We start from the raw sequence: 10,159 nt of genomic DNA, 5'->3' as shown, positions 1-10,159 counted from the left end.
CCATGTCCCCCCCCGGCAGTGGAGGGGACAATGGGGCTCTGTGCCGCCCGCCGTGCCCGCCGCCTAATCCGGGGCACGGGGCCGGGGGCTGGGCACCCTGGGGTGGCACCGGGGGGGTTTAAAGGCCAGAGCTGAGTGGTGTCCCCTGTGCCAGGCGTCCCCGAGCCTTCGTTCCCTGCGAGCTCTCAGGCCACTGCAAGGTACCCGCGGTGGGCACGGGATGGGGAGGGACACGGCTGTGCCAGTCTGGGGACAGAAGAGTGGTGCCCAGGCTCGGGGGGGCTCGTGGACCTGCCAGGGACCCTACGTCTAGGTGATGAGGGGGCAGACTTCATAGTGGTGCACAGGAGACTGAGCCATGTATCCCCTCAGCCTGGCACCAGGTCCTGGGCACCCCATGGAGACGTGGTTCTCTGGGTGGGGGTGCTGGCACAGTGCCACAGGGATGTAGGAGCCTCGGGGCAGGGTAAGAGGGCGCTGGGTACCACTCGGTTCCCTGCCCCAATTTCTCTCGATGCCCAGGGACCCTGGTGGGAGCTGGGAACCCACCAAGAGGTGACAGGGAGCTCCTGGGTGCCCCAGGGCACTTTGGCACCCCGGGGCTCTGCTGAGCTGGAAGGGGATTACACTAATCCCTGCTCGGGCTCAGCCAGGGTCACCGCAGCTGGCACCGAGAGGACAACCTCGGGTCATCAGGACTGGCACCGAAGGGACAAGCTGGGGTGACCGCAGGTGGCACTGAGGGTGCCCCTGGAATAGGTGCCTGGCCCCGGTGGGTGTTGCAGGAGGGGTAGCTTGGGCACCACAGGATGGGGAGGGTGGTCCTTGGCACTGAGAATGGCATGTTCCCGAGGGACCCCACTGACTGTGCCCATCCTTCTTCTGCAGCCCCTTTGTCACCAGGATGGTGAGTGGCACCTGGGTGAGGGATCCGGGTGGGGTGAGTGCCCCATCCCAGTGGGGCACGGTCCTGGTGAGCCCCAGTGGTGCCGGGCACTGCGCTGGGGAAGCAGGCAGCGTGGCACGCTGTGCCCACCTGCCACGTGACCCTGTGGGGACAAGGGGATGCTTTGTCCAGGAGCTGGTGGCTTGGCAGCTGGCACTGCCCCGCTGTCCCAGAGGTGGTGGCTGTGTGCCCAGCACCCACAGCCTCCCACCACCCTGGCACCCCACCCGTGTGTGGGCAGTGGTGCCCTGTGCCCCTCTGCCAGTCTCTCACTCCCATGGCTGCCCCATGTCCCCTATGCCAGCACCCTACTCCCATGCCCACCCAGTGTCAGCCTTGTACCAGTCTCATGCCAGTCCTTAGCCACTTGTTAGTCCTTTACACCCATTTCAGTCCCATATCAGCCCTATGCCAGCCTCATGCCAGCCATGTGCCAGGCAGTACCCCCCATGTCAGTTCCATATGAACCCTTTATGCCAGCCACATGTCAGCCCCATGCCACCCCCTTAGCACAATATCAGCCCCATGCCAACATTGTGCCAACCCATTATCCCTGTGCCACTCCCATGTCACCTCCTCAGCCTTATGCCAGCCCATTAGCCCTCTGCCAACCCCATGCCAAGCTGTTAAATCCATGTCAGCCCTGTTCCAGCCTTCTACCAGCCTCTTAGCTCTATGCCCAGCCCTGTGCCAGCCTCATCTCTGTGCTCTGCATCTCTCAATGGGCCAGCTGAGTGTGGAGCAAGGATCATGCCCAGCGGAGCAGGAGTGGGCAGGGCCTGAGGCCCTATGCCCAGGCTGGCTGGAGGATGAGGCCCCTGATGGAGAGGTGCCCGAGGACAGTGGAGACCATGATAGTGCCACCCATGCCTTTGAGCTGCTCCAGAGTGCTCTGTGCCAGGAGGGGTTGCCCCACACACTGGATCGCTCTGCAGAGCCCCGCACAGGTAGGAGGCATAGAGGGCACACTGCCAGGCTGGGATGGGGGGGCATGGTGCCAGGCTGGAGACGCAGAGGTGGCAGATACTGAGGTGGCAATGGAGAGTGCAGTGCCAAGCTGGAGACACAAGGGTGGCAGAGACTGAGATGGCAATGGGGGGCACAGTGCCAAGCTGAAGATGTGGAGGTGATAGAGCTAGGGATGGAGGGCAGGGGTAGGGATGGTGCTGAGAGTGAGGAGCCCGACTGGTGTTGGCAGGGATGAGCGTGGCCGTGGCAGCACGATGCTAGGCTGGCAATGAGGGGGTCACAGTCTGGTGGGAGTGCCAGGGCCAGGGTGTCAATAGAATGCCCATCCTGGGACTGGTAACCCTTTCCTTGCTGGCAGGATTTGGCCCACTGGACGTGACAGTCTGCATCCTGGGCTCCCCCACTGCCTTCCTGCCCATCCTGCTGGAGGGTGGCACCCGCTGCCCAGGTAGGTATGGGGCTCCTGCTCCCACCTCTATGAGCCACTCAAGAAGCCACAGCAGATGTCCCCACGTCCCACCTAGCTCCTCCGACCCCATGCCAAGGCGTTCCCCATACCCACCTGTGCCTGCAGGACTGGCACTGACTGGGGCAGGGGATGAGGGTAATGCCAACCCCTCTACTCGTGCCCCTCCTCTGCAGTGCCAGCAACTCCAGCACACACCAGTGCAGGCAGCAAATGCCATGTCAGGGTGACAGGGCAGCCACAGTGGCACTCCTCACTCTGTTACCTCCCCGAGTGGGTGTCCCCTTTGCCTCCTGTCCCAGGGCAAAGGGTAAAAGACAACCACTGCCCTTGTCCATGCCCAACCACAGGTGCCATGGTGCTGTGCCTGTCACCCACCTGGGCCAGCCGGGTGCCCTCGGAGACGTCCCCAGGAGCCTGGTCCCTGCTGCTGTCCCGAGGGGTCTCCTTCGAAGCTGGGGGTCACAGCACCTTGGAGACCTTCGTGCCACCTCGCCGTGCCAACTACGTGACGGGCACCTTCACCATGGCGGGTCCTGAGAGTGGCTGGGTGGGCGAGCTGGCCCGAGACCTCGATTGTCCCACGGGGGGGTCGGTCCCGCTCACCCACCGGCTTGAAGACCCCCTGGTCACCCGCTGGGTGCTGGCAGCCCGTGCCAACCTGCCCGTGCCCCCCACCCTGGCCTTTGTCTTGAAGTCGAGGGGGGACCTGCCCACGGAGCTGGTGGCATCTGGGGTGAGGCTGGTGAGGCTGGAGGACCCCCAGGGCCAGGAGAGCCTGGTGAAGGAAGAGGTGGGCACCTTCCTGGGGAGCACTGCCATGGAACCCTACAGCCAGGTGGGCACGGTGGGGCATGGTGGGCATGGGAGGGCACCCATGGGACATGATAGAGGGGTGAGAAAAAGCATGTGGGGCATGGATGAGGTGTAGGGGTTATGGGTGTGGGCACAGTGGGGGACATGGGGCAAATTGGGGCATTCAGGGCCACTCGTGTGTCACGTGCCAGTGGGATGCCATCAGGGATGTGGAGGGACAACTGTAGCCAGGTAGGGTGGTAGCTGGTGAGGTGGCACTGGGTGGCACCGGGTGGCACCGGGTGGTACGGGGTGACATGATGGGGCACGCACAGGGTGGCAGAACAGCATGTGTAGGTGATGATGAGTGTCCATGATGTGGGGTGACATAGGAGTGCCCTGTAGAGGTGGTGGGGTGGCACAGTGGCACCTGTAGATGCTGGTGGGTTACAGTGATGTGGGAAGGGCTGTGGGTGCCAGGCAGGTGGTGTGATGGTGCTGGATGGCGTGGGGGTGGCACAGTGGCACACGTAGCTGGTGATAGGTGAGCACGGCGCGAGGTGACCTGGGGGTGCCATGCAGGTGGCGGTGCGGCCAGCAGGGTGGCGTTGGCGTGGGACGGGCACCCGCAGCACCCACGGGAAGGAAGAGGGGGAGGCAGTGGCACGGGCAGTGTGTGCCTGGCTCTGTGGGCTGCGGGAGGAGGACAGCATCCTGCTGGAGGCCCTGGTGCCCACCGCCCGCCTGCCCGCACCCCCCCCACGTAAGACCCCCGCCTTGGGTGCCCACCACCCTGGGATGGGAGGGAAGGACCCCCCCCAGGCTCCCCGTGGCTGTGGGTTCCACTCGGCTGTCCCTTGGGATGGGTGGGGGGCACTGAGGCAACCGAACTCCTGGGCTTCCACGGTAGGGTGTGAGGGTGGCCACCCTGGGTGCCCACGGTCCCCTGGGCTAGGGGTGGGGGCCAAAGTGGGAACCTCACACCTCTGTGGTCTTCTGGAGTGGAGGATAAGGTCACCCTGGTCCCTCATGGTCCCCTGGGGTGGGAAAGAAGGTCCTTCAAATTTCCCTTGGGTAGGTCCCACAGCCCCCTGAGTCAGGGGTGGAGGTGACAGTGGCCATTCTGGCTCCCCATGGTCCCCTGGGCGTCAGGGAGAAGGTTACCTTGGACCCCCAAGGTCCCCTGGGGTAGGCGTGGGGGAGAAGGTGACAACCCTGGTCCCTTGTGGTCCCTTGGTGGGGTGGGAGAAGGTTACCCTGGTTCACTCTGGTCCCCATGGTCCCCAGGCATATGTGGGAGGCTAGTGCCCACCCTGGGTCCCCACAGTGCCCTGGCATGGAGAAGAAGGTCACCATGGTCCCCTGGGGCAGAGCAGAGTGGTGAGGTGACCACCTTGGCCTCCCCACACTCCCATGGGGCTGGGGGTGACAGTGGCCAAGCTGGACCAAACAATCCCCTGGGGTTGGGGCTGGCCACGGCCACCACAGTCCCACACAGGGTCCAAGAAGCTCTTGGGGTGGGGAGGGTCAGGCAAGGCCACCCCATGGCCAGGTGGTGGCCGTGCCTGCCCTGTCCCTCGCCCTCCAGGCAGCCCAGCCCCACGGCTGCCAGTGGCCCTGCGCATCTGCACCCTCATCTGCAGGTCCTGGGGGGACCGGCCCCAGCTCTGCCAGGTAACCACCGTGCCCAGCCTGGGCTCTTCTTCTTCAGGAGGGTGGGGCATAGTGGGTTGTGGCTCAGCAGGCTATGACACTGTGGGACAGCTGCCCAGGTTCTGGTGACCCTACATCTCCCCAGTCTCCATCTCTTGGTGGCCCTACGTGTGCCCAGGCTCTGGTGGCCATCCATGCTCCCATGTTTGGGTGGTCATTCATATCTCCATGGCATGGCCCAGGTGGCCCTAGATGTCCCCAGACAGATGGACATGTCCCTATACCTTGCTGGTTCTCTGTGTCCCCATTCTCTGGTGGCAGTTGGTGTGCCCAGGCTATGGGGTGGCAACCAATGTCCCCATGCCCTGATGGCAGCTGGCATGCCCAGGCTATGGGGTGGCAACCAATGTCCCCATGCCCTGATGGCAGCTGGCATGCCCAGGCTGTGGGGTGGCAACCAGTGTCCCCATGCCCTGATGGCAGCTGGTGTGCCCAGGCTATGGGGTGGCAACCAATGTCCCCATGCCCTGATGGCAGCTGGTGTGCCCATGCTCTGGTGGCAGCTGACGTCGCCATGCACATGTGTCCCCACAGGTGGCATGTGCCGTGGGGCGTGCGGAGGCCCCGGTGCGTCACGGCGTGTCACTGCCCCAGGGCCTGGACTCCAGCCTGCAGCAGTGGGGGGTGGTGGCCCCAGGCCAGAGGCAGGTCCTGGCCAAGCGGCTCCAGGAGGCCGCCGAGGCCACCATGGCTGCCATCTTGGCCACCGAGGCTGGGCTGAGTCCCCAGCAGCGTGGTGGCACCCGTGCCCGCACTGACCTCCTAGGTGAGCACCGGGGAGGATGTGACGGTGCCAGTCCCCAGGTGCCACCCCACAGCGGTGGCGCTGCCGCCACGGTGCTGAGCACCATGTCCTTGTCCCCAGGCGTGGACTTCTTGCTGGCGTGTGTGGATGATGCCCTGGAGCTGGTGGCATTGTCCACCAACAGCCAGCGCTGCCTGGAGACCTGCCTGCTGGCCCACGGCATGGGGCATGCCATGGGGGAACCTCCCAGTGACATGCCCCGGCTGGTGGCCGAGCTCCTGCTCCACTGGGCGCAGTGTCACCTGGTGGAGGGCAAGGACATCCTGCTCATCGGGGCTGGTGGCGTCAGCAAGAGCTTCGTGTGGGATGCCGCCCGCGACTACGGGCTGAAGGTGAGGAGGAGGCTGGTGGGCACTGCCAGAGGCGCCAGAGCGACCGCTGTGCGCCACCGCGCCCGCAGCAGCGCCACCATAGCTGTACCCACGCATCAGGCAGCCTGTGCCAGTCCATGGGGAAGGGCGGCACGGCTACGGTGCCAAGGGTGGGCTATCCTCTCTGCCACCACCGCCGTGGTGACACCTCCTTGGGACCCTAGATCCACCTGGTGGAGTCGGACCCGGAGCACTTTGCGGCAGGGCTGGTGGAGACCTTCCTGCCCTACGACAGCCGGGAGCACCGGCGGGACGAGGAGCACGCCGAGCGGGTGGCGGAGCTGCTGCGCTCCCGGGGCATCCAGCCCCACGCCTGCCTCTCTTACTGGGATGACTGCGTGGTGCTGGCGGCACTGGTGTGCCAGCGCCTGGGCCTGCGAGGTTGCCCGCCCGCTGCCGTCCGTGTGGCCAAGCAGAAGAGCCGGACCCACCAGCACCTACAGCGGTGCCGCCGCGGCCGCCCGCCACCGGCCGCCTACGCCGTGCCATGCCGCCGGCTGCAAAGCCACGGTGACGTTGACCGGGCAGCTGGCACCGTGCCCTTCCCCGCTGTGGCCAAACTGGAGTTTGGAGCCGGCGGTGTGGGGGTTCGACTGGTGGAGAACGCCGGGCAGTGCCACGCTCACGCCGCCCGCCTTTGGCGTGACCTCCGGGATGACGATGATCACCCTGGCATCGGCTTGGGCTGGGGCAATGCCATGCTGCTGATGGAGTATGTGCCAGGCACCGAGCACGACGTGGACCTGGTGGTCTTCCAAGGGAGACTTCTGGGGGCTTGGGTGTCCGACAATGGCCCCACTCGGCTGCCTGCCTTCCTGGAGACCGCTGCCTGCTTGCCATCCTGTTTGCCCACCGACCGGCAAGCCCAGCTGGTACGGGCAGCCCTGAGGTGCTGCCAGGCTTGTGGCTTGCGGGATGGTGTCTTCAACGTCGAGCTCAAACTGGGACCTACCGGTCCCCGCCTCCTGGAGATCAACCCGCGCATGGGGGGGTTCTACCTCCGCGACTGGATCCGGGAGATCTACGGCCCCGACCTGCTGTTGGCAGCCGTGCTGGTGGCACTGGGGGTACCGCCCGTGCTGCCCGCTCGCCCAGTGCCCCGCGGCCACTTGGCTGGTGTGATGTGCTTGGGCTCGGAGCACGGCGTGGCACTGGGGGGTGGCGGAGGGCTGGCAGCCCTGCGAGCACTGCAGGAGCGGGGGCTCGTCCGCCTCAACCGGCTCTTCGAGGAGACCGCGGGGGACGGCGAGTACGAGGAGCCGTGTCTGAGCGTGGCATGCGGCGGGGCAACGCGGGCAGAGGCCTGTCTGCGCCTGCTGGGGCTGTGCCAGGCGCTGGGGATCGACTCGCCCCGTTACCCAGTCGAGCATTTCTTGTCCCACTTCAAATAGCGCCGGGCAAGCAGCGGGGGTGGAGGGGGAACAGCTGAGCATGGACACAACCACTCCGCTGCCCTGGGATCCCCTCCTGCAGCCCCGCCACCCCATGCCCTGGCATCTCTCTGGCACCCTGTTCCCCGTCCTATGACCCCCAACACTCCATTCTCTGGCATCTCCCTGGCATCCCATCCCCTGGCATCCTCCTTGCCCTGGCACACTCCCCACCATCCTGGCACCTCATCTCCTGAAAACCTCTCAGTCCTATCCCTTGGCATTCACCCATTGTCCTGATACTCCGTTCCCTGCCATATCTCTACTGCCTTGCCACCACATCCCCTGCCATCTTCCCCTGACATCCTGGTACCACACTGTCTGGCATCCCCTCACTCCCGTGACACACCATCCCTTGGCACCTTCCTGCCATCCTAGCATTTCATCCCTGGCATCTCATTACCCTGATGGCACATCCCCCTGCCCTGACACCCCATACCCTGGCATCTCTCCATTACCCTGACACTTCATACCCTGGCATCTCTCCTGTGCTGGCATTCTCTCTCTTGGCATCCGATTCCCTGCCATCCCCCCACTCGCCTGACACCCCATCCCCTGGCATTCCCTTCACCATCATGACATGACCCCCACTCCCCTGATATTCCCCCATTACCCTTGCCCCCAGTCCCTTGGCATCCCACCCTCCATCTCTGTTGCCCTGGCATCCCATCCCCTGACACACCTGAGCCCGGTCCCCAGCGTTCCCTATCCCCACAGCTGGAGGGGATCCGGTGCCCCTCCCACGCCAGGGGACACTCGGGATGACAATGACCCTAGGACAGGGTCTTTCAACGAACCTTTGCTAATGGGCTGGGGGGAAGGTCAGGCAACCCCAGGTGCCCCACCGCGACAGTGGGCATAGCCTGGGGTATGCTGGTCCCCGCTGGCACAGGAAGACCCTACAATAGCAAACCAGGATGGCAAACAAAACCCGGGGGGGGCTGCTGAGTGTCACCATTCCCCCCCTAGTGACACGGGGCAGCCCGAGACCCCGCAGGAGGACAAGGAGAGGAGCAGAGGGCAGTGCTGGCACCCACAGAGTGGGACAGTACTGGGTCCTAGAGTGAGAAGCAGCCCCTATAGGGACCCTGCACTAACGCACAGCTTGTCTAGGGACCCTACAGCAATGTATAGTCCCTGTAGTGCCTCAGGCCATACAGTTAGCACCAGCAACCCTACAGTAACACAAGACCCCTACAGAGACTCCACACTAACATACAGCCCCTGTAGACACCAGACCATAAGACGCTGTCCCTATAGAGCCCCTACACTAACACACAGTCCTTATAGAGCACCTGCACTAACACACAGCCCCTATAGAGCCCCTGCACTAACACACAGCCCCTATAGAGCCCCTGCACTAACACACAGCCCCTATAGAGCCCCTGCACTAACATACAGCCCCTATAGAGCCCCTGCACTAACACACAGCCCCTATAGAGCCCCTGCACTTACAGCCCCTATAGAACCTCTACACTAACACACAGCCCCTATAGAGCCCCTGCACTAACACACAGCCCCTATAGAGCCCCTGCACTAACATACAGCCCCTATAGAGCCCCTGCACTAACACACAGCCCCTATAGAGCCCCTGCACTAACATACAGCCCCTATAGAGCCCCTGCACTAACATACAGCCCCTATAGAGCCCCCACACTAACATACAGCCCCGACAGAGCCCCTACACTAACACACAGCCCCTATAGAGCCCCCACACTAACATACAGCCCTGACAGAGCCCCCACACTAACACACAGCCCTTATAATAGAGTCCTTGCACTAACACACGGCCCTTATAGAGCCCCTACACTAACATGCAGCCCCTATAGAGCCCCTACACTAACACACAGCACCTATGCAGCCCCTGCACTAACGCAGACCCCCTAAACTAACACAGGGACCCTGTAGAGACCACTACACTGATGCACAGCACCTACAGATAACCTCCAATAACGTACAGCCCCTATAAAGCCCCTACACTAACACTGAGCCCCAACAGTGACCCTAAAATAACACAGGGACTCTACAGAGCCCCTGCAGTCCCTGTAGCCCCCCTGTAGCCCCTATAGAGCCCCTATAGAGTTCCCACAGCCCCTATAAGAGTCCCTATTACCCCTATAGAGCGCCTATAAAGCCTGTAGCCCCTATACAGCCCCCATAACCTCTGAAGAGCACCTACAGAGTCCTTACAACCCCTACAGCCCCTCACAGCCCTTATGGAGCCCCTACACCACCTATAGAACTCTTACAGTCTCCGTACAGCCTCTACAGCCCCTGCACAACCCCTACAGCCCTTAGCCCGCTATACAGCCCCTACAGCTCCCCCTTATAGCTCTTATATCCCCTACAGAGCCCCTATAGCGCCCCTATAAACCCCGACGGCTCCTGCAGCCCCCCGACCCACACTAGCACCGCGCCACAGCCCCCTCAACGCTCACCCCCGGTTGCGGGGGGAGTACCAGGACTGGGGGGGGGGCGGGAGGTGTCTCGGTCTCTTCCCGATTCTCCCCCCTCCCCCTCCGGTGTCGTCACGGCGCTGCCGGTGATGTGAGAGTGACGCGGCGGGGGGCGGTGTCCCCAAGTAAAGGCTGTGAGCGGCCCCAGGGCTCTGTCCTTGTCATCTCCGTGCGTGTCCCCCAGCACGGGAACACCCTCCCGGGACGC

General features: G+C 63.7%; 1 protein-coding gene across 3 annotated transcripts; it reads left to right on the top strand.

Moving 5' to 3' along the window:
* Positions 1-10,094, top strand: CARNS1 (carnosine synthase 1). Of its 3 annotated transcripts, none has more exons than XM_064163416.1 (10): positions 1-200; positions 889-907; positions 1,677-1,893; positions 2,274-2,363; positions 2,732-3,219; positions 3,759-3,939; positions 4,765-4,850; positions 5,424-5,655; positions 5,755-6,026; positions 6,230-10,094. In XM_064163416.1, exons 2-10 carry the CDS (start codon positions 905-907, stop codon positions 7,454-7,456), a joined length of 2,796 nt encoding a protein of 931 aa, XP_064019486.1. In that variant the 5' UTR covers positions 1-200; positions 889-904; the 3' UTR covers positions 7,457-10,094. The 3 variants fall into 3 exon arrangements, with proteins under 3 accessions (XP_064019486.1, XP_064019487.1, XP_064019485.1); XM_064163417.1 differs by having other exon boundaries at positions 650-907; XM_064163415.1 differs by lacking the exons at positions 1-200; positions 889-907 and having other exon boundaries at positions 1,437-1,893.
* Positions 10,095-10,159: the final 65 nt, after the last annotated feature.

The sequence above is a fragment of the Pogoniulus pusillus genome, chromosome 24 (assembly GCF_015220805.1).
Source record: "Pogoniulus pusillus isolate bPogPus1 chromosome 24, bPogPus1.pri, whole genome shotgun sequence".
Classification (NCBI taxonomy): domain Eukaryota; kingdom Metazoa; phylum Chordata; class Aves; order Piciformes; family Lybiidae; genus Pogoniulus; species Pogoniulus pusillus.
Note: the sequence above shows the minus strand (reverse complement) of the source record. Positions and strands in the feature narration are given on the sequence as shown.